Source organism: Pristiophorus japonicus, chromosome 10 (assembly GCF_044704955.1).
Source record: "Pristiophorus japonicus isolate sPriJap1 chromosome 10, sPriJap1.hap1, whole genome shotgun sequence".
Taxonomy (NCBI): Eukaryota; Metazoa; Chordata; class Chondrichthyes; family Pristiophoridae; genus Pristiophorus; species Pristiophorus japonicus.
Window position 1 is genome coordinate 163,041,606 of NC_091986.1, and position 24,776 is coordinate 163,066,381.

At 44.3% G+C, this 24,776-nt stretch overlaps 1 protein-coding gene across 2 annotated transcripts in view; it reads left to right on the forward strand.

Annotated features, from left to right (window-relative positions):
* The window catches only part of cdk8 (cyclin dependent kinase 8), a 179,963-nt gene that overhangs the window by 49,748 nt on the left and 105,439 nt on the right, over window positions 1-24,776 (forward strand). For both annotated transcript variants that reach the window (XM_070892271.1, XM_070892272.1), the window contains exon 2: window positions 8,451-8,526. In XM_070892271.1, coding sequence (XP_070748372.1) covers window positions 8,451-8,526 — 76 coding nt within the window. The remainder of the gene's footprint in view (window positions 1-8,450; window positions 8,527-24,776) is intronic.

Below are 24,776 nucleotides of genomic sequence, written 5' to 3' on the forward strand. Positions count from 1 at the left end.
TGCCATGACCATCCTCATCCTCAATGATTGCGGAGACCAGCACATGAGTGAAAAAAAATAAGGCCGAAGCTTTTGCAACCACCTTTAGCCAGAAGTGCCGAGTGGATGATCAATATCGGCCACCTCCTGAAGTCTCCACCATCACAGAAGTCAGTCTTCTGCCAATTCGATTCACTCCACGTGATATTAAGAAACAGCTGAGCGCACTGGATACAGCAAAGGCTATGGGCCCCGGCAGCATTCCTGCTGTCGAGTTGAAAACTTGTGCTCCAGAACTAACCGCGCCTCTAGCCAAGCTGTTTCGGTCCAGCTACAACACTCGCATCTATTCGATAATGTGGAAAATTGTCTAGGTATGTCATGTCCACAAAAAGCAGGGCAAACCCAATCCGGCCAATTACCGCCCCATCAGTCTACTCTCAGTCATCAGAAAAGTGATGGGAGATGTCGTCGACAGTGCTATCAAGTGGCACTTACTCATAAATAACCTGCTCACTGCAGCTCAGTTTGGCGTCTGCTAGGACCACTCTGCTCCAGACCTCATTACAGCCTTGATCCAAACATTGACAAAAGAGCTGAATTCCAAAGGTGAGGTGAGAGTAATTGCCCATGACATCAAGGCAGCATTTTACCGAGTGTAGCATCAAGCAGTCCTAGTAAAATTGAAATCAGTGGGAATCCAAGGGAAAACTCTCCTGGCTGCAATCATACCCAGCACAAAGGAAGGTGGTTGCAGTTGTTGGAGACCAATCTTCTCAGTTCCAGGACATCACTGCAGGGGTTCCTCGGGTCAGTGTCCTCGGCCCAACCATCTCGCTGTAGGAGTTCCTCAGGGTAGTGTCCAAGGCCCAACCATCTTCAGCTGCTTCATTAATGATCTTACCTCCATCATAAGATCAAAAGTGGGGATGTTCACTGATGATTGCAGAATGTTCAGTTCCATTGGCAACTTCTCAGATATTGAAGCAGTCCGTGCCCGCCTGCAGCAAGACCTGGACGACATTCAGGCTTGGGCTGATGAGTGGCAAGTAACATTTGCGCTACACAAGTGTCAGGCAATGATGATCTCCAACAAGAGAGCGTCTAAACACTTCCCCTTGGCATGCAACGACATTACCGTCGCCGAACCTCCCACGATCAACTTTGTCGGGGTCACCATTGATCAGAAGCTGAACTGGACCAGCCACATAAAAAATACTGAGGTTACAAGAGCAAGTCAGAGGCTGGGCATTCTGCGACAAGTATCTCACCACCTGTCTCTCAAGCCTTTCCACCATCTGCAAGGCACAAGTCAGGAGTGTGATGGGATACTCTCCACTTGCCTGGATGAGTGCAGCTCCAACAACACTCAAGAATCTCGACGCCATCCAGAACAAAGCAGCCCGCTTGATTGGCACCTCATCCAGCACCTTAAACATTTACTCCCTCCACCACCGGCGCACCGTGGCTGCAGTGTGTACCATCTACAAGATGCACTGCAGCAACTCACCAAGGCTTCTTCGACAGCATCTCATAAACCCATGACCTCTACCACTAAGAAGGACAAGGATAGCAGGCACATGGGAACACCACCACCTGCAAGTTCTGCAAGTCGCACACCATCCTGACTTGGAAATATATCGCTGTTCCTTCATTGTCACTGGGTCAAAATCCTGGAACCTTCTCCCTCACAGCACTGTGGGAGTACCTTCAACCACACAGACTGCAGCGATTCAAGAGGTGCAACACCACCACTTTCTCAAGGACAATTATGAATGGGCAATAAATGCTGGCCTTGCCAGCAGCGCTCACATCCGTGAACAAATAAAAAAAATTAATGGAGTAGTGAGCGCAGCAAGAAGTAATAAGGGGATCAGTAACATATAGAAAAGTGGAGTAGGAGGCATAAATGGATCAGTGGGTCCAAATCAATAAATGTCACAGTGGGTACCAGTGACTTAAATTGATGCAATAGTGGGAAATTATTAACATCAATACATTATTGGAGTAACTATCTTGCACCATAAATTAATATCCCCTTCTGGCTTTTTCGATTGCTGCTTCGTGTCACCTGGCCATGAATTGGCTTTTGCCGGTTTGGTTGGAAGTTTTTGTTTTTCGCATCGTGAGCATGTATCATTTGCCGATTGTAAAGGTACGTTTTTTTTAACTAAAAGTTTCTTATACCAACAAAGAACCTTTTCGTTTGATATATTTGAGCAATCTATATTTTTGAAAAATTAAATACTACTTTAAAAATAAGATTACTGGACTTCGACATCATCGTGGGGTCACAGGTCATGGGTCGCAGTGTGAGTGGAGTGCATGACCCGAGGTGTAAGGTCAGCCACTGCCACCAGGCAAAGCTCTGGGATTTGATAAGCCTCAGCCCGAAATGAGGCAGCTGGAAATGGTAGGGGGAGGTCTGCAAATGGGCAAGGGGATTGTGGCTATTTATTTGGTGAAAATAACAAAAATCAGGCTTTATACATGTGATAAATAGGACAACCCCCCCCCCCCCCGCCTCCCCATAAAAGTTTTTTGGCTGCTGAAGCTAGGTGACAGATTTAAGAAACTCCAAGCCTTCTGCTATGATAGTACTTCGTGGCCACAGCCAGCACTACATTGTAACAAGCACCAACAGTTCACAGAGTAACGTTTAGAAACAAATATTGACATAAAAGCACAACTCAGTCTTGGCGCAAGAGGTAAAATTTATGAATAGGCAGTGTGTGCCACACAAGATTTATAATAATGTGCATAGACTTGTAGATCACTTGTACCATGCTCAACGGATCCATCACAGACCCAATCCACATCTGGACCGGGGTCAAGCAGGGCTGTGTCATCGCCCTCTTCTCAATCTTCCTTGCTGCCATGCTCCACTTCACAGTCGACAAGCTCCCCGCTCGAGTGGAACTAAACTTCAGAACCAGTGGGAACCTGTTCAACCTTCACCGTCTCCAGGCCAGATCCAAGACCACCGTTCCAACCTCTGTCGTCGAGCTACAGTACATGGACGACACCTGCATCTGTGCGCACACACAGGCTGATGTTGTGGAAAAATATTTCCGAGACTGTATAATATATAAAGAGAGATTTATTAAATCGGAGACAAAGCTTTGGGAGAAGTGTTAGAGACCCCTGTCTCTGAACCAATTCTCAATTTGGTATCTCCAGTGAGGTTCTTTTATCTTACAAATTACGTCACTTTACATCACATGTTTTAGCACTAGTCCTTACAAGGTTTGCAAAGCTTTTCATCCAAGGCTGAGTTCTTGATATAAACCAGCCTTCATTGTGACAGGGCATTATAAACAAGTGCAGATCTTTTGGCACCGGTATCGACAAACATCCCACTTAATTATCTCTCCAGTCGTTCATTATCTCACTTTCCTATCTCCATAACTCAAAGCCAGCATACCTTGAAGTCTAACTGTTTTTTTTATATAAAGCATAATGCATCCGTATTATCCCTTACAAAATTCATTAAAGGGGAAAATAAAACAAATGTTTGGTCCCGTATACTAGTCAAGTATATGTCCAAAAATCTGCTCCAACACTCCAGGATATAGTCGACATATTTACTGAGGCGTACAAAAGCATGGGCCTTACACGAAACATCAGTAAGACACAGGTCCTCCACCAGCCTATCCTAGCAGCACAGCACTGCCGCCCCCCCCCCCCCCCCCCCAAAGTCATCAAGATCCACGATGCAGCCCTGGACAACGTGGCCACTTCCCTTATCTCGGGAGCCTCCAATCAACAAGAGCAGGCATTGACGACGCGATTCAACACCGCCTTCAATGTGCGCAAGTGCAGCCTTCGGCCGCCTGAGGAAGAGAGTGTTTAAAGACCAGGCCCTCAAAATTGTCACCAAGCTCATGGTCTACCGGGCTGTAGTAAAACCTGCCCTCCTGTATGGCTCAGAAACATGGACCATGTGCAGTAGACACCTCAAGTCGCTGAGAAATACCACCAACGATGTCTCCGCAAGATCCTACAAATCCCCTGGGAGGATAGATGCACCAACGTTAGCGTCCTCGACCAGGCCAACATCCCCAGCATTGAAGCACTGACCACACTTGATCAGCTCTGCTGGGCAGGCCACATCGTTCGCATGCCAGATACGAGACTCTGAAAGCAAGTGTTCTACTCTGAACTCCTTCACGGCAAACGAGCCAAAGGTGGGCAGTGGAAACGTTACAAGGACACCCTCAAAGCCTTGCTGATAAAGTGCAACATCCCCACTGACACCTGCGAGTCCCTGGCCAAGACTGCCCCAAGTGGAGGAAGTGCATTGGGGAGGGCACTGAGCTCTTCGAGTCTTGTCGCCGAGAGCATGCAGAAATCAAGCGCAGGCAATGGAAAGAGCGTGCGGCAAACCAGTCCCACCCACCCCTTCCCTCAATGACTATCTGTCCCACCTTTGACAAAGACTGTGGCTCTCGTATTGGACTGTACAGCCACTGAAGAACTCACTTCAGGAGTGGAAGCAAGTCTTCCTTGCTTCCGAGGGACTGCCGATGATGATGATGAAGCTCAGATTATAGTCTTTTTTTTAAAAAGAACTAGACTTTTATACCTGGCACAATGTATTATACTACAAAGATGGAGCTGTGTCCATTTCAGGCTGCAAAATCTCATTAAGCAGAGGCCTGGACCAGAATTCAGTTTTGTTCGTGAGCTTGAAAATTGCAAAGTGCTTGCCAGTTTTAGACTGCTGGTAAGAAGTATCCAGCATTTTCAAGTTGTTTACATCTGTAACAGTGTGCCACCTGGAGTGTGATAAGTGTTTAGATATTAAAATATTAATGTCCAAATGTATTAAAATTACTTGGATGCTTTATTGAAAACTTCTCTGAACATTTCCTGTGAGCCTCTTCCAAAATCTTGGGCTTGGACTTGATATTTTCTGTGACTCTTGGCTGAATGCAGATTGTGCTGGCTGAGTATGTCTCCAGTTTCTGTGGATGCATCAGTAGCATTTAGTCTGCTGAAATGCTGAAATGCTGGAATGTTTCTTCAGTTTCTACTTTGTTCTCCAAAATCGTTTGAAGAAAAACAAGAGAAAAAATTTCCAAAGCTTTTTTTGAGGTAAATTTTATATTGATCTTTTGTTTCCAAGGGTGTGTTTGTGTATGTGTTCGTACATGTTGGGGAACAGAGAGAGAGGAAAAAAGACTTGAGTGCATACCTGTTCCAACTTTTGCTTTGTGTTCTGTAAACTTCAGTAAGTGTATTAAACTGAGAGATTGACTGCCCTCTTTATTTTAAGTTCATCTTTCAAGTTTAATAACCAATTTGGTGGATTTTGGAATGGACACAAATCATGTGTTTTGTTGACTGAAATTTTACCGACACCTGTGAGGCAGAGAGGGGGAAGATATAAAAAGGTGTGTCTTTTGTCATACTAATTTGAGTTTCTTTCACAACGTTAAATTTTGAAAGCAGACAGAAAGTCTCTCATCGGCACCTGTGTCTGTTGCTGTTAGAAAATGGAAACATTCTAATTAACAGCTGCAAGACATGAATACCTAGTGAGCGTCTTTGCTCATTTTATTTTTTGTTTGAGGAAAAAGTTCAATTTTGGAATCGAATGAAAAAACTTAAATTTCCACTTGTGTTTTATTGATTGTATTTGGATTTTTACATTTTCTTAACAGTTTGACAGAGACAGATACACATCAGGAACCAATCACTTAACACCAAATGTAATCTTTGCAGTGATCCATTATGCTCAAACCAGTGCTACCTTTCAAGTGCTCTTTGGCCAATTCTCTCCCCTCATTGTTGGCTGGCACAAGGAATACACTAGTAAGCCGGCACTCTCATTCCACCACAGTTGTGCTGATTGGGATGGTTATTATAGTAAATTGCTTGCATTATATTGTCGCTCAATGACCTGCTGCGACTAGTTAAATAAACTTAACACTGCAATTCAGAATAACAGCAGAATGTTATAAGATTAGCTGGCCAAAATGGCAGCATAAGTTTGCAGATTTCTAAAAGAGGAAGTACCATCCTAATTGAAAGGGATGGTTGCATTTTTAAAGGATGAGGAGGACCATACCTATAGAAGGTAGTCTGTATTTCGGGGGCTTGTGACTTTATTGGGTACAGGTACACATTTGTAGTGTTGCACTTGTTTATGTATTGGTTTCATGTTTTATCATCAGATGTTTGAACAACTACTGGGGATTTGCTGATTGATGTTTGTGTGAAGCAACTATTTAAATTTGCAGCAAGAATTCTAAAATGTATATGCACATAGCTTCTGGATCACTGCCTTGCCTGATATTGGCAGCAGATTCCACTCTTGCAGCAATCATAGAACTGGTAAGCTACAACGTGACCCTTCTGGCTGTTACATGATCAAAATTTGTAATTTTTTTTAGCTCTACAATTGTTGTGATCTCATCATATAGGTTACAGAAGAGAGAAAGCAATGAATTTGGGAGGGGAGTTATTACTCCTTTTTTGGACATTGCTTTACTTGGGAGCAGGTAATTTGCCCTATTGGTCAATTTTGATCTTGTGAAGAAAAAATATGTTGTGGGAAAGGGGTAGAGAAGGAGGAAGGAATTTCTGTCCTTGCACAAAAATACTCTTGATGTTACTTCACTCGTATATTTGAACAGTCATTTTAAAAAAAAAAGAAAAACTGGCATTTATATAGTGCCTTTCATGATTTCCGGACGTCTCAAAGTGCTTTACAGCCAATGAAGTACTTTTGAAGTGTAAGCACTGCTGTAATGTAGAAAACGCGGCAGCCAATTTGCGCACAACAAGCTTGCACAAACAGCAATATGATAATGGCCAGCTAATAGTTTATTGAGGAACAGACATTGCCAAGGACACCGGGGATAACTCCTCTGCTCTTCTTAGAAATAGTGCCACGGGATCTTTTATATCCACCTTGGAAAGCAGAAGGGACCTCGGTTTAATTGTAATATACTTGGAAAATTAGTCATTTTAATTAGTTATGAGCTATTCTTTCCTGTTGGACTCAAAGCTGATGCTCTTTGGTGTCTTTTAATCTGGTATTTAATGTTTAATTTGATACAACTACTGTTGGGTCATGCCTTGTGGTGCAAGCATATGTGTGTGTGACTGCAAAGAAATGTAATACTCCAGATATTGCAAGAGAATCTTTCCACCCTGTATTTTTGATCCTTTTGGAAAGTTATGCTGGTGTTTTTGATGAACATGCTCCGAGCATGAGGCTATACATTTGATACAACAGAATTAGAGAAATTCCGTATGGAGATTGTCAACAGCCCAATTCCAATACAGGAATTTTCCACTGCACCTGCTTGCCTAAATCAACAGGAAGCAGATTATGGGGTTCCCAATCTCCACTTGGTCTATGTGTAACCAGGTCTTGCCCTGCCTGTTCAAATAATACCATGTGTAGCAAAAAGACAGGAAAATTATGGGACCAAGATCTGCTTACTGTTGATGTAGGAAAGCAGATGTGACAGGTAAATGTCTATAGAGTTATAGCGCAAGGCTCCCTGCAAAGTCTTTTGTTTTTAGTTGGGGTAGGCATATTATGTGTATTATGTGCCATGCAAATTAGGGAAATATACTCTCTCTTGTATTTCCCATCACTTGCATCCTAACATCACTGGCATCCAGTGTTGCGAAGGGCTGGGATAGAATTCAAATTAAAAAAAAACTGGGTTCCCTACAGCAATTATAGAGCAGTATAGAAACCAGCTGTGGGTCGCGTGAAATTTTAAAATAAATTTTGGTGGGGGAGGAGGGATAAGATTTCCTCCCTTTCCAAGGTGGGTGATCCAACTGCACCATTGAGTGCCTGTCCGAAATATTTAACGACCCCAACCTAGGTTTGAGTAAATAGTGAGCAGGCAGAAGTCTCATCTCGCTATACTTATGACAGTGGTATGGTACCGGAGGAACTTCTTGGCCCTCTTGATTTTACCGATGCTTATAGGTCCAGTATCCAATATTATTTTGAGCTATTCTGACTGTCATTGCTCCAGCTCAGGTTTGAGTAGAGTTCATTCAGAATGTGAACACACTGATGATCAAGAAAAGGAATCTGATGGGGTGGTGTGTCCAGGGTTTCATACTACATAATTCCCTGAAGCTTAATAAATTAGGTCAGCTAAAAACTGTTTGCTATGGAAATTGAGTAGTTTGACATTTGCGATATAGAATCTGCCCAAACCGCTCATCTTAACTTAATGACTAAGCGTGAAACCCAAAGTCAGAAATAAACAGTTGTAAATGTGGTTCAAAACCAGGCTTAAGCAGCTGTAGTTATGTATGTTACTGTTATAAAGCAATTGTTGTATACAATAATGAGTACTGCAAATTATAGCTTTCTAATTGGATGAAACAACTTTTACTAAGGACACTTAAAATACAGTTTTTATGTCTCAGTTCTTGCCAACAGAAAACCCCTTTCTGCAATAATTGTTTTTTATTTTTGTTTTGTATAGGAAAGATGACAAAGACTACGCTTTAAAACAAATAGAGGGCACTGGAATTTCTATGTCTGCTTGCAGAGAAATAGCAGTAAGTAAACACCATAGTTTTTGTAACCTAAATGGAGAGCTGTGGCAAAATAAAATTGCACTTCCTATTACTTGAGGGTAAATCATCCCTTGAGGAAAACAATTAAGCCAGTTTCTATCAAATATTGGAAATAACCAAAGTAAAAAATTAGTCAATTTGAAGTTTTATTGGTGTGCGAGATACAAGATTGTGCGCCACCAGTAGCCGTCCTGGATGCAAACAAATAAGTGTTCCTCAGACCACAGGAGTGGCATATCATTATGGAATACATACTGGACATAGAATGTCCTGATCATTATCAGATGTTTATTTATAGATCAATCCCCAGTAGCAATGTCAAACTGTTGGTCCTCTTTTGTGAACAGGGACATGGAAGTACGGTCACCACTGATGATACAAAAATTGAAAGACACAAGACCAGCTCCAAAAAATTAAACTGAAGTATTTAGTATTTTGCAGTAAAAGTACCTGGGAGTGGTTCCAAGGTTATGTATGACCAATTCCCTGTGATCAGATTATTTTAACCTGCATCAAAATAAGAACATAAGAAATAGGAGCAGGAGTAGTCCATTTGGCCCCTCGAGTCGGCTCCGCCAATCAATAAGTTCATGGCTGATCTGATCATGGAATCAACTCCACTTTTCTGCCTGCTCCCCATAACCCTTTATTCCCTTAGTGCTCAAAAATCTGTCTATCTCCGCCTTAAATTTATTTAATCTCCCAGCTTCCACAGCTCTCTGAGGCAGCGAATTCCACAGATTCACAACCCTCAGAGAAGAAATTTCTCCTCATCTCAGTTCTAAATAGGCGGCCCCTTATTCTAAGATCATGTCCTCTAGTTCTAGTCTCCCCCATCAGTGGACATATCCTCTCTGCATCCACCTTGTCAAGCCCCCTTTTCATCTTATACGTTTCGATAAGATCACCTCTCATTCTTCTGAATTCCAATGAGTAGAGGCCCAACCTACTCAACCTATCTTCATAAGTCAAACCCTCATCTCCGGAATCAACCAAGTGAGCCTTCTCTGAACCACCTCCAATGCAAGCATATCCTTTCTTAAATAAGGAGACCAAAACTGTACGCATTACTCTAGGTGTGACATCGCCTATACCCTGTACAGTTGTAGCAAGACTTCTCTGCTTTTATACTCTATCCCCCTTGCAATAAAGGCCAACATTCCACTTGCCTTCCTGATTACTTGCTGTACCTGCATACTATCCTTTTGTGGTTTATGCACAAGAACCCCCATGACCCTCTGGACTGCAGTATTTTGTCATTTTTCTCCATTTTAAATAATCATTTGCGTTTTTATTTTTCTGCCGAAGTGAATAACCTCATACTTTCGCACATTATACTCCATCTGCCATTTTTTTGCCGACTCACCTTAGCCTGTCTATATCCCTGTGCAGATTTTTTGTGTTCTCCTCACAACTTGCTTTCCCTCCCATCTTTGTATCATCAGCAAACTTGCCTATATTACACTCAGTCCCTTCATCTAAGTCGTTAATATAGATTGTAAATAGTTGAGGTCCCAGCACTGATCCCTGTGGCACCCCACTAGTTACAGTTTGCCAACCTGAAAATGACCCATTTATCCCGACTCTCTGTCTTCTGTTAGTTAGCCAATCCTCTATCCATGCTAATATATTACCCCCAACCCCGTGAACTTTTATCTTGTGCAGTAACCTTTTATGTGGCACCTTATCAAAAGCCTTCTGGAAATCCAAATACACATCCACTGGTTCCCCCTTATCCACCCTACCCTTGATATAAATAGTCTTTTAATTTCCACAGGTGTATCTTTTTGCATATTTTTCCAAAAGAATTTCTTGAAATTGTGTAATTTCCAAGCCGAGCTACTATAATTAGGTGCATTGTCCCCCTCTGGTACGAGTCATTTTAGATTGATAGGGTAAATCATTTAGTCGCACTCTCACTTCTGAGTCAAAAGGTGGTCAGATTCTAGGGTGACAATTAAGTGTAATACTGAAAGATTGCTGAATTGTTGGAAGTGTGAGTTCTTAAGGTGAAAATTTAAATTGAGGCTGTGTACTTGTTCTGTTGGTTCAGGTGGATGTTAAAGATCATGTTGCAATAATGGCAAAAGAACAAACATCCCTTCCTTAAGTCAACACCACCAAAGAACAGAGTAACTAATTATTCTTGTTGCTGATGTAGGATCTTTCTGTGTATGACATGGGTGCTGAGTTTGCCTACATAAATAACTGACTGCAATTCAGTTGTCAGCTTTGGCTCAGTGGTAGCACTCTTGTCTTGTCAGAAACTTACAAGTCCATGTCCTACTCCAGAGACTTGAGCATTTAATCTAGGCTGACACTTCATTGCAGTACTGAGAGAGAGCTACACTGTCAGGTGCCGTCTTTTGGATGAGATGTTAAACTTGAGACTCCCTTTCCAGTGGACATAATAGATCCCTTGGCGCTATTCAAAGAAGAGCAATGGAGTTCTCCCAGTATCCTGGCCAATATTTATCCCTCAACCACCATCACTAGAAACACATTATCTGGATTTATATCATTGCTATTTATGTTTTTGTGACCACACCTTAAAAGTACAGGTTGAACATCTCCAGTCCGGCACTCTTTGGTCCGGTAACCTCCCTGGTCCGGCATCATTCCCAGGGCTGTCAGCAGTACCCAGTTCAAATAAAAACTAAGATCTCCTCATCTGACACCTGGTCAAGCCCTCACCTCCTCTCTGACCCGGCAGTGCTCACGCCCGCTCTGTAGTGCCGTCCACCCGCGTCGTTTGATCCCAATGGGAACCTGCGATGGCTCCTGATCCCGACCCCATTTTCAGGCGTGGCGGCAGTGAAGCGGTTCCTGTGGACATGGGGAAATCATTCGCCAATTTCATGTCTCAAAAGGATTTCCACCTGGCCTCCAAGTCTAACATCAAAAAGGTGAGCGGCAGCTCGGGGCAGATGTTGGGAGGGGGCAGCAACGATGTCACTGGACCTGAGGGCCAGCTGCCCACTCACTGGCATTTGTGCCCCAGATCTGTGGCAGCTTTTAGCCTGTTTTGCTTTGGTTGATGACTGCGCCGTTTGGAGGAATTGGATTTTGTGGGCACTCAAGTGCTTTATCGAATATAGGGATCTGTGGAAAGACAGCAATCGGCCTTTCCCTGTCGTCTTTCTTACTCTCCATACTCTTTCTTTAAAGATATAAATAAATAAACACTCAACTTGATGAACACAACTTTTTAAAAAAAAACAAAGGATAACAAATTGTTATACAGGTTGAGTGTCCGAAATCCGGAGTTTCAAAATTCGGAATGTTCCAGAATCCGGACACTGGGCCAATCTGTGGCGGGATCGTCCGGAAACCAGAAAATGTTCCGAAATCCAGACTCCCCCGGTCCTCCCAGGGAATTTGTAGGATCTTGCGGAGACATCGTTGGTATTTCTCCAGCGACTTGAGGTGTCTACTGTACATGGTCCATGTCTCTTGAGCCATACAGGAGGGCGGGTATTACCACAGCCCTGTAGACTAGGAGCTTGATGGTGGATTTGAGGGCCTGGTCTTCCAATACTCTTTTCCTCAGGCAGCCAAAGGCTGCGCTGCACACTGGAGGCAGTGTTGAATCTCGTCGTCAATATATTCAAAAGCTGTCTATCAAAAAAACAGTGATGTAATGTAGAGCTTAATCCCAGAAGGTCACAATCTGTCGGTATTACAAGCATGGTTTTGCTTTGGAGTTGTGGTATGCCACAAACAGATTATAATGATGGTAGCTTTGGAAGAGGTAGAGAGTGCCAAAGGAGGAGAGTCTGTTCATGTCAGCAAGAAGAGCTGAAGAAAAGAATATTGGGTAGTCAGCAACTCGGTTGGGGAAAAAGAAAGAATGATATATCTATCGCGCCTTTTACGACCACCGGATGTCTCAAAGCGCTTTAAGATCTCGTCTCTATTTTATGATATTAATAGGCAAGATTGACTTGATTGTGTCTATGGAGCTTGATTGACCTTTGGAGCTATTTTCAGATAATCAGGGGACAATTTTTCCATTGTTGCTCGCATTCTTCGAGAATCAAGTCTTCCTATTACTTGATGGGCATCCGAATGAGCACAAACAATCCCACACACCACTTCATCACAAACTGTTCGATTCAGCTTGCTTCTCCTTGCACCTCCATATCATTTCTGAATTAATTGAGGTAATCTTCTCAATTGACTTCCTAGTTCCCTCAGTCTTCTTCCCAATTCAGCCTCACATCCTCAACACGCTGCACCTTCTCCTCCATCTACCTCACAATCCTCATCAAACTCATCTCCATGAAATTTGCCACTTGCGTTCTTCAGGCTCTATAAAAATGTAAGTCTTTTTCTTACAGGGGGATGGGGGAGATGGGGAGGGGGGAATGGGGAGGGGGGGATTGTGGGGGTGGCGAGGTTTGCTAGTGCTGTTGGGGAGGGTTTAAAGTAGCTTGGCAGGGGGATGGGAACCTGAGAATAGATTCAGTAGGGAGGCAAGTAAAGCTGGAATTAGAAAGCAAAAATGAAGAAAGTGAGTTTGTAGGACAGAGGACACAAGCAGGAAAAAAAGGGTGAAAAAAACACATTTAAAAGCTTTGTCTAAATGCACGTAGCATTCGGAACAAAATAGATGAGTTGACGGCACAAATAGATACAAATGGGTTATGATCTGATAGCCATTGCAGAGACGTGGTTGCAAGGTGACCAGGACTGGGAATTAAATATTCAGGAGTATTTGACAATTCGAAAGGACAGACAAAGGAAAAGGAGGTGGGGTAACTCTGTTGATAAAGGATGGAATCAATGCAATAGTAAGAAACAATATTGGCTCAAATGATCAGAATGTTCAAACAGTTTGGGTGGAGATAAGGAATAATAAGGGGAAAAAGTCACTGATGGGCGTCGTCTATATGCCCCCTAACAGTCGCATCTCTGTTGGTCGGAGTATAAACCACGAAATAGTGGGGGCTTATAAAAAGGGAACCACAATAATCATGGGTGACTTTAACCTCCATATTGATTGGACAAATCAAATTGGTCAGGGTAGCCTTGAGGAGGAGTTCATAGAGTGCATAAGGGGTGGGTTCCTTAAGCAGTATATAACGGAGACAACCAGGGGGCAGGCTATCTTAGATCTGGTCCTGTGTAATGAGACAGAATTCATAAACAATCTCCTAGTAAAGGATCCCCTTGGACTGAGTGATCATAGCATGGTTGAATTTTAAATTCAGATGGAGGGTGAGAAAGTTGGATCTCAAACCAGCGTACTAAGCTTAAATAAAGGCGACCACAAAGGTATGCGAGAAGAGTTGGCTAAAGTGGACTGGGAAAATAGATTAAAGGGCCCAAGTTTCCACATGATTTGCGCCTGATTTTTAGGAGCAACTGGTGGAGAACGGACTATCTTAGAAATCGCAATTCTCCACTTTTTTTTCTGCAGTTCTCGTGAGGTAGAACAGTTCTACTTTAGAACAGAATTTTTTCTTCAAAAGGGGGCGTGTCCAGCCACTGACGCCTGATTTCAAAGTTTCCACAGTGAAAACGTACTCCAAACTAAAGTAGAATGGAGCAAGTGAAGATTTTTGTAGAACTGAAAAAACCTGTTCTACACATTAAAAAATCAGGCGCAGGTTACAAATTAGGCGTCCAGAACGAGTTGGGGGGCAGGGAGGGGAGGAAGGGAAGTCATTAAATTCTACAATAAATCCTTATTTATACTTATACAAATATTATACAAATAAATCCAACCTGAATAAATATTTATAAGCAAAGAAAAGATTAAACAAACCATCTTCCTACCTGTGTGTAAGTGCTTCAGCCATTGTTCGAAGGAAACCGCCGTTTGTTGCCGCGCAGGGGAGGGAGGGGAAGAAGACAGCGGCTTGTTGCTGCGCAGGGGAGGGAGGGGAAGGAGACAGCGGCTTGTTGCCGTGGAGGGAGGGGAGGGAGGGGAGGGAGGGGAAGGAGACAGCGGCTTGTTGCCGTGGAGGGAGGGGAGGGAGGGGAAGGAGACAGCGGCTTGTTGCCGTGGAGGGAGGGGAAGGAGACAGCGGCTTGTTGCCGCGCAGAAGAGGGAGGGGAGGGAGGGGAAGGAGACAGCGGCTTGTTGCCATGGAGGGAGGGGAGGGAGGGGAAGGAGACAGCGGCTTGTTGCCGCGCAGAGGAGGGAGGGGAAGGAGACAGCGGCTTGTTGCCGTGGAGAGAGGGGAGGGAGGGGAAGGAGACAGCGGCTTGTTGCCGTGGAGAGAGGGGAGGGAGGGGAAGGAGACAGCGGCTTGTTGCCGCGCAGAGGAGGGAGGGGAAGGAGACAGCGGCTTGTTGCCGTGGAGAGAGGGGAGGGAGGGGAAGGAGACAGCGGCTTGTTGCCGCGCAGAGGAGGGAGGGGAAGGAGACAGCGGCTTGTTGCCGTGGAGAGAGGGGAGGGAGGGGAAGGAGACAGCGGCTTGTTGCCGCGCAGGGGAGGGGAGGGAGGGGAAGGAGACAGCCGTTTGTTGCCGGGGAGGGAGGGGAAGGAGACAGTGAGAAGGGAAGCCTCAGTGCTGATGGCAATGTGATTTTATTAAAAAATGTTCAAAAATTAAACAGCTGCAAAGAACTACAAAAATGGCCGAGTGCCAATGTTTTTTTTCACACTGAGCATGCGCGAACGCTCCAACGCGCACGCGCAGCGTTGCCGGCAGGAAAAAAACTAATTTAAATAGTACCCGCCTCCTCCCACTTACAAAATAGGCGCGAGTGTAGGCTCCGCCCCCCTGGGCGCCGCGCCAAACAGTCAAGGAGCTGCAAAGCGCTCGAGAATAACGCGGTTTTTTTCTGGCGCCGTTTTAGGCGCGAAAAACGGGCGCCCAGCTCGGAGGGGCGCCCGTTTTTTATCCTGTGGAAACTTGGGCCCATTGTGTGGGATGATTGATGATCAGTGGCGTACATTTAAGGAGATATTTCATAACTCTCAAAAAAAATACATTCGTGAGGATGAAAGCGTGTAAAAGAAAAAATAACCATCCATGGCTAACTAAATAAATAAAGGATGGTATCCAATTAAAAACAAGGACATACAAAGTGACCAAAGCGACTGGGAGGACAGAAGATTGGGAAGCTTTTAAAAGCCAAAGAATGATTCAAAAAATGATTAAGAACGGGAAGATAGACGATGAAAGTAAGCTAGCACAAAATATAAAAACAGATCACAAGAGTTTCTACAGGTATATAAAAAGGAAAAGAGTGGCTAAATTAAATGTTGGCCCCTCTAGAGGACGAAACCGGGGACTTCGTGATGGGGAACATAGAGATGGCAGAAACCTGAACAAATATTTTGTATCAGTCTTTACGGTAGAGGACACTAAAAATACCCAACAGTCAAGGGGCTATAGGGGTGGAGAAACTTAACACAATCACAATCACTAAGGAGGTGGTACTCAGTAAGATAATGGGTCTAAAGGCATATAAATCCCCTGGACCTGATGGCTTGCATCCTCGGGTCTTAAGAGAAGTAGCGGCAAGGATAGTGGATGCATTGGTGGTAATTCCCTGAATTCTGGGGATGTCCCAGCAGATTGGAAAACTGCAAATGTAATGCCCCTATTTAAAAAAGGAGGCAGACAAAAAGCAGGAAACTATAGACCAGTTAGCCTAACATCTGTGGTTGGGAAAATGTTGGAGTCCATTATTAAAGAAGCAGTTGCAGGACATTTGGAAAAGCATAATTCAGTCAGGCAGAGTCAGCTTGGATTTATGAAGGGGAAGTCATGTTTGACAAATTTGCTGGAATTCTTTGAGGATGTAACGGACAGGGTGGATAAAGATGAACCAGTGGATGAGGTGTATTTGGACTTCCAGAAGGCATTTGACAAGATGCCACATAAAAGGTTACTGCACAATCTAAAAGTTCACGGGGTTGGAGGTAATATATTGGCATGGATAGAGGATTGGCTAACTAACAGAAAACAGAGAGTCGCGATAAATGGTTCATTCTCAGGTTGGCAATCAGTAATTGGTGGGGTGCCGCAGGGATCAGTGCTGGGACCCCAACTATTTACAGTCTATATTAATGACTTGGATGAAGGGACCGAGTGTAACATAGCCAAATTTACTGATGATACAAAGATGGGAGGAAAAGCAATGTGTGAGGAGGACACAAAAACTGCAAAAGCACATATAGGCTAAATGAGTGGGCAAAAATTTGGCAGATGGAATATAATGTTGGAAAGTGAAGTAATGCACTTTGGCAGAAAAAAGATCAAAAAGCAAGTTATTATTTAAATGGAGAAAAATTGCATAGTGCTGCAGTACAGCGGGACCTGGGTGTCCTGGTGCATGAAACACAAAAGGTTAGTATGTAGGTACAGCAAGTGATCAGCAAGGCCAATGGAATCTTGGCCTTTGTTGCTAAGGGGATGGAATATAAAAGCAGGGAAGTCTTGCTACAGTTATACAGGGTATCAGTGAGGCCACACCTGGAATACTGCGTACAGTTTTGGTTTCCATATTTAAGAAAAGATATACTTGCTTTGGAGGCAATTCAGAGAAAGTTCACTCGGTTGATTCCAGAGATGAAGGGGTTGACTTATGAGGAAAGGTTGAGTAGGTTGGGCCTCGACTCACTGGAATTCAGAAGAATGAGAAGTGATCTTATAAGTTTATGAGGGGACTTGACAAGGTGGATGCAGAGAGGATGTTTCCACTGATGGGGGAGACTGGAAGTAGGGGGCACAGTTTAAGAATAAGGGGCCACCCATTTAAAACTGATGGGAGGAATGTCTTCTCTGAGGGTTGTAAATTTGTGGAATTTGATACCTCGGAGAGCTGTGGAAGCTGGGTCATTGAATAAATTTAAGACCGAGATAGACAGTTTCTTAACTGATAAGGGGTTATGGGGAGTGGGCAGGGAAGTGGACCTGAATCCATGATCGGATCAGCCATGATTGTATTAATTGCGGAGCAGGCTCGAGGGGCCGCATGGCCTACTCCTGTTCCTATTTCTTATGTTCATAAATGGGATCGATTCAGAACAGTTATAGCAGCTCAAAACTGGGCGTCGGTGAGGTGCTGTGGGCCATCAGCAGCAACAGAATTGTGTTACACCACAATCTGTAACCTCGGCCTGGCATATCCCACACTTTACCATTACCATTAAACCAGGCGACCAACCCTGGTTCAATGAGTAGTGTGGAAGGGCATGCCAGGATCAGCACCAGGCATACTAGAAAATGAGGTGCCAACCTGGTGAAGCTACAACACAGGACTACATGTATGCTAACAGCAGAACTAAGCAAGGCCAGAATTAAGGGATCAGATCAAAGCTCTATCGCCCTGCCACATCCAGTCATGAACGGTGGTGAACAATTAAACAAATTATGAGAGAAGGAGGCTACCTGAACATCTCCATCCTCAACGATGGCGGAGCGTAGCATGTGAGTTCAGAAGACAAGGCTGAAGCATTCACAACCATCTTCAGCCAAAAGTGCTGAGTGGATAATCCATCTACTCTTCGTCCCAAGGACCCCACCATCACATATACTAATCTTCTGCCAATTCAATTCACTTCTTGTGATATCAAGAAAGGTTTGAGCGTGCAGGATATGGCAAACACTCTGGGGCCCCAACAACATACTGGCTGTAGTGTTGAAGATCTGTGCTCAAGAACTAGCTGTGCCTATAGCCAAGCTGTTCCAGTACAACTATACCACTAGCATCTACCTGGCAAAATGGAAAATTGGCCAGGTATGTCCTGTTCAGCATGGCCTCTAGGAGCATAGGAGTAGGTCATTTAGCAGTTCTAAGCAGCTCGAGACTGGCTTTGTCAATGTTAAGCATGTGCAAAACTGAGTGGGATGCGCAGCTCCTTAAAGGGACCGCACACCCAAAAAGATTTAAGAGGAACATCGGTCCTGTCCACAAAAAGCAGGACAAATCTAATCCGGCCAATTTCCGTCCCATCACCCAACATTCAATCAGTCCAGTGATGGAAGGTGTCGTTGATAGTGCCAGCAAGCGGCACTCATTCATCAATAACCTACTCACCGATGCTCAGTTTGGGTTTCGCCAGGACCACGGCTCCAGACCTCTTCACATCCTTGGTCCAAAATGGACAAAATAGCTGAATTCCAGTCGGGCATTGAATTCATCTAAGCCCCAGTTCATCGATGCAGAAGGTGTATCCTAGGCCCAACCATCTTCAGCTTCTTCATCAATGACCTTCTCTCCATCATAAGGTCAGAAGATTGGATGTTTGCTGATGATTGCAGTGTTCAATTCCATTTGCAACTCCTCAGATAATGAAGCAGTCCATCCCTGAATGCAGCAAGACCTGGATGACATTCAGGCTTGGGCTGATAAGTGGCAAGTAACATTCGCACTACACAAGTGCCAGGCAATGACCATCTCCAACAAGTGAGAGTCTAACCACTGCTCATGACATTCAATGGTATTACGATCCTCAAATCCCTCATCAACATGGTGGGGGTCATCATTGATTAGAAACTTAACTGGACCAGCCACATAAATACTGTGGCTACAAGAGCAGGTCAGAGGCTGAGTATTTTGCTGTGAGTGACTCACACCCCAAAAGTCTTTCCACCACATACAAGTCATAAGCCAGGAGTGTGATGGAATACTCTCCCCTTCCTGGATGAGTGCAGCTCCAAGAGCACTCAAGAAGCTCGACACCATCAGGACAAAGCAGTCCACTTGATCGGCACCCCATCCGACACCTTGAACATTCACTCCCTTCACCACCAGTGCAACATGGCTGCAGTGTGTACCATCTACAAAATGCACTGCAGCAACCCGCCAAGGCTTCTGCAACAGCACCTCCCAAACTTGCAAGGGTAAGGCAGTAGGTGCATGGGAACGTCACCACTTCCAAGTTCCCATCCAAGTCGCACAACATCCTGACTTGGAAATATATCGCCGTTCTTTAATGGTCACTGGGTCGAAATTTTGCAACTCCCTACCAACCAGAACTGTGGGACTACCTTCACCACACGGACTGCAGCGCTTCAAGAAGGCATCTCTCCACCACCTTCTCAATAAATGCTGGCCTTGCCAGCGATGCCCACATCTCATGAATGAATTTTTAAAAAGTAACGATTCTAGATCCTACTTCGACCACTGTTTATGATTGGACATTTCATCCAAACAACCCTCCATTTTCTCTTTCTTCGTTCTTTTGGGGATGATTTAAAATTTATACTGATACATTGACTGGCAGTAATAATTTTTCCATATTGTATTAGAAATAACACGAATGCAGCATTAACTAGCGGGATTTACAGTATCCAATATAATTCAACAATAGTTGCAAATATTGAACTTGTTTTATTCAGTGGCTCTTCTTTTTATTTTAGACTGTAGAATTCATATCACTGTGCCTTCGATCATATTCCTGAAAGATTCCTGCTCTGATTTCAATCAAGATCTGTGAACTCTGGATCAGTGTGTGCTTAACCTGCTCACTTTACATACCAAATACTCAATTGCGCAGTGGGTTTTTGTCTGGAAACAACAACAGCTTGTATTTATAAACTGCCTTCAATATCGAAAAATGTGCTAAAATCCTTCAGAACTGTGTAAGATTTCTAAATCTCTGGCATTAAATTGACAGCAAGACTGATTCTTTTAAAACAATTTGAATAGTTTATTAAACACACACACAGGCACATCTATCTGCAGTCATTAGCTATCCTACGGATCTATTTAGTTATAACAGATACAATGATGTTACAATAATGATTTGCCCATTGAGTGGGGTGGTCTGCACACATTTTTTTTATCATTAACTTGAGGGTCCTGTTCCCCCTTTCAACCCCTCCAGACGACTGGGGGTCGTGAGCAATAGGTAATTTGTGTTTTATCCCCAATATTTCCTGAGGGTGGGTAAAAATTTTACTGGCACAGTGTGCACCTTGATCACTTTTCACTTGTACTGGTACTCCCCACCTACAAAACATGCAGCCAATAGTGTTTTGGCTGCCGTGATTGCAGTGTCAGAACAACAGGGGAATGCTTCGATCCATTTAGCCAATTGATCCACCACCACTAGGGCCTGCTAAAAATTGCATTGCGCCTGTGGAAGTGACCCAATGAAGTCTAACTGGAGGTGAGTCCATGGCCCTTGAGATGGGAGCGCGCTTTGAAGCAAGGCTCAGTTAGTGCATGTGGGAGGATTGTGCTGCAGACATGATAGGCATCGTGCCACATATTGGTTGATTGTTTCCTTCAGAGAAGGCCAACAAGCTACCTTATGGAAGGTTACCAGGGCCACACAATGCCCTGCTGTGGGGTGGGAGTGAAAGAGGGAGAGCAGTTCCTGACCCACCTCTGGTGGAACACACACCACTGGGCAGGTGTTTGGCTTTCTTTTGAATATCTGCAACTGCTCATGAGTCCGGGGCAGTGGCTAGTATGGTATTGGGAGCCCAGGCTGTCGGTTGAGGAAGGGGGGTCTGCCTTCCACGTGCCAGGTGCTTACAACAGCATATGACCAGTATTGTTGCTGCAGGGATTTTAAATCTAGGTGATCTGTTGGGGAGGCCTTGCTAACAGCATTGCAGGGCTCAACAACTATATCCTCGACCACCCCATCAATCGCAGCATCCTTGTCTGCTCTGGAATTTCCCTCATTATGGGCTGCTATCTTTCCTATGAAGCAGGGCTGGGATCGCTGTTTAAGGTCTGATCAGAGCAGGTGTGACCAAGGCCAATGGACCAGGACGTACGATAGTCATTTTTTAGTATGGGGCAAGGAGAGCATGGTGTTTATAGCGTAGGCACTATTTGACCAAATATTCACGGGTCTATCTGAGGTTTCCTTCACAGCGGTTAGAAGTGCGCCGATTTCTGCATATTGTGAAGATTGTCTGTTGCATCTTCGCTGGATGGTTCTTTCTGGCAATACCACAGCCTATCCGGTGTGAGGGGATCCTTCAATGTGATATGTGGACCCATCGATTAGACATCTGGGGCACCCTGTATGGGCTGTTTCTGACAGGATGGGTCTCAAAGTTAATCAGGGGTAACGGACATTGATGCGGGTCCCCCTCATAGATCAGAAATTGTGGCAGCAAGGTGGTGGTTTGGAATGGTATCAATGTCTCATTCCATAAATTCCAATGTCCATTTGCTGAGGCGCTATGAGGAAATGAGCGAATCTCCAGGTTTCATCAGTAGTTTGAGGTGTGTGTCCACTGTGCAGGATTGTAGTCTGTAGCCCAGTAATAAAAATGAAGTGATGTACCGCCCAGAGGACGGCCAGTAGGTGGTGCTTGCATGCGGTATACGTCTTTTCGGCCCCTGCAGGATTTAAGATGCGTATGCAATTGGCTGTAGTCGATTAGCTTGCGTTTGGCACAGAACTGCAGTAAGGCTTTGTTCTGTGGCCCCGACCTCTAAATGAAAGGGCGTGGGATCGGGAGGGATCAGATATGCAGCCTGTATCACTCCAGTTTTTAATTTAGCCACGGACTGGGTGTGAGCATCAGTCCATGCCGGGCATATGTCATGACCCTGCAGTTTTATCAAATCATACAGGGGCTTTGCTCACTCTGTGAAGCCTGGGATAAAGTTCCTTTAGTATCCCACCAAACCCAAGAATGATCGTAGGGCTGTTTTGGGAGTGGGTCATGGCAGTCGATGTATTATCTGCACCTTGAGAGTCGGGGGACGATCTCTCTGGAGAAATGGACACTCTGAGAAAGGTGACCCATTCTTTTACTAATTGAGCCTTACGGGGATATCAGTTAACGGATATGATGTAATTGGGCCTGATAGTCTGCATCCCAGAGTACTTAAGGAAGTGACCCGAGAAATAGTGGATGCATTGGTGATCATTTTCCAACAGTCTATCGACTCTGGATCGTTTCCTATGGACTGGAGGGTAGCTAATGTAACACCACTTTTTAAGAAAGGAGGGAGAAAGAAAACGGGCAAGTATAGACCGATTAGCCTGGCATCAGTAGTGGGGAAAATATTGGAATCAGTTATTAAAGATGAAATTGCAGCACATTTGGAAAGCAGTGACGGGATCAGTCCAAGTCAGCATGGATTTATGAAAGGGAAATCGTGCTTGTCAAATCTTCTAGAATTTTTTGAGCATGTAACTGGTAGAGTGGACAAGGGAGAACCATTGGATGTGGTGTATTTGGACTTTCAAAAGGCTTTTGACAAGGTCCCACACAAGAGATTGGTGTGCAGAATTAAAGCACATGGTATTGGGGGTAATGTACTGACGTGGATAGAGAACTGGTTGGCAGACAGGAAACAGAGAGTCGGGATAAATGGGTCCTTTTCAGAATGGCAGGCAGTTACTAGTGGGGTGCCGCAGGGCTCAGTGCTGGGTCCCCAGCTATTTACAATATACATTAATGATTTGGATGAGGGAATTGAGTGTGATATCTCCAAGTTTGCGGATGACACTAAATTAGGTGGCGGTGTGAGCTGTGAGGAGGACGCTAAGAGGCTGCAGGGTGACTTGGGCAGGTTAGGTGAGTGGGCAAATGCATGGCAGATGCAGTATAATGTGAGGTTATCCATTTTGGGGGCAAAAACACGAAGGCAGAATATTATCTGGATGGCGGCAGATTAGGAAAAAGCGGAGGTGCAACGAGACTTGGGTGTCATGGTTCATCAGTCACTGAAAGTGGGCATGCAGGTACAGCAGCCGGTGAAGAAGGCAAATGGTATGTTGGCCTTCATAGCTAGGGGATTTGAGTATTGGAGCAGGGAGGTCTTAATGCAATTGTACAGGGCCTTTGTGAGGCCTCACTTGGAATATTGTGTACAGTTTTGGTCTCCTAATCTGAGGAAGGATGTTCTTGCTATTGAGGGAGTGCAGCGAAGGTTCACCAAACTGATTCCAGGACTGGCTGGACTGTCATATGACGAGAGACTGGATCAACTGGGCCTTTATTCACTGGAGTTTAGAAGGATGAGAGGGGATCTCATAGAAACGTATAAGATTCTGATGGGGCTGGACAGGTTAGATGCGGGAAGAATGTTCCTGATGTTGGGGAAGTCCAGAACCAGGGGACATCGTCTTAGGTTAAGTGGTAGGGCATTTAGGACTGAGATGAGGAGAAACTTCTTCACTGAGAGTTGTTAACCTATGGAATTCCCTGCCGCAGAGAGTTGTTGATGCCAGTTCATTGGATATATTCAAGAGGGAGTTAGATATGGCCCTTATGGCTAAGGCGATCAAGGGGTATGGAGAGAAAGCAGGAAAGGGGTACTGAGGGAATGATCAGCCATGATCTTATTGAATGGCAGTGCAGGCTCGAAGGGCCGAATGGCCGACTCCTGCACCTATTTTCTATGTAAGGAGAATTGGAGGTGAGAGCTGTTGTAGTGCCTGTCATATACCATCTGGTGCTCACTCAGAAGTAGTTGTAATTGTTGTGTAGCCTGGGTAGATGAGAAAAGAATGATGAAATAACTTGCAAGTTATTTATGAAGCTGCCACCTCACTGAAATAATCTCAGTTGCTTCATTTTAAATCTCATTTAGAAAAGGTTTTCTGAAACTCTGCCCTCAGTTTCTTGAGGATGCCTCAAATTCAACAGGCAAATGTGGCCAGGACCCCACAAGTGCATGCAGACCACAAAATTGCAACAGGAATGTGCATTTGATGCCAGTGACAGATCTGTTGATCTGCTGCCTAATCTGATTATGGACTTCAGGTTTCCCTATGGACATGCAGGATAGTTCAAGAGCTTTACCTTTTCTATGTTTCATTTTTCTATGTTTCATGGAAAAGCTCTGGTCTCCCCTTTTTAAGATGTTAAACCAGCAGACTCTTTAAAAATCGCCCCAAGAAAGTTTTCCTTGATGTTTGCTGTGCGTCTGTTCATTGCCAAATCAGAAGCCTAAATGGAGTTCTAAAACTTCTTCTTGAAGCTAGAAAATTTATGTTTGTCTCAAGTAAGAAAGCAGAAGAACTAAACGTAAACCACACACTTAGCCCACTCTGGTGCCAGGTACTATCATCTCTATCCCACACTTTACATTTTAGAGCTGCATTGTTATTGCATATATACAAAGTACTCGGACAGAATCACTGCCAGTGCCTAAGTTGAGCAGGCAATCTAATATGATCTGCTGATGTAGTTTCAAAAAGCTTGGATAAATTTCAATTAATATTGTCACGACTGAAGCACTCCAGTGGGCAAGGATATCTCATTTCATGCAAAGCATTAGAGGCAATCCCAAAGCAAGAAAGAAAGACTTGCATTTATACAGCATCTTTCACGACCATTGGA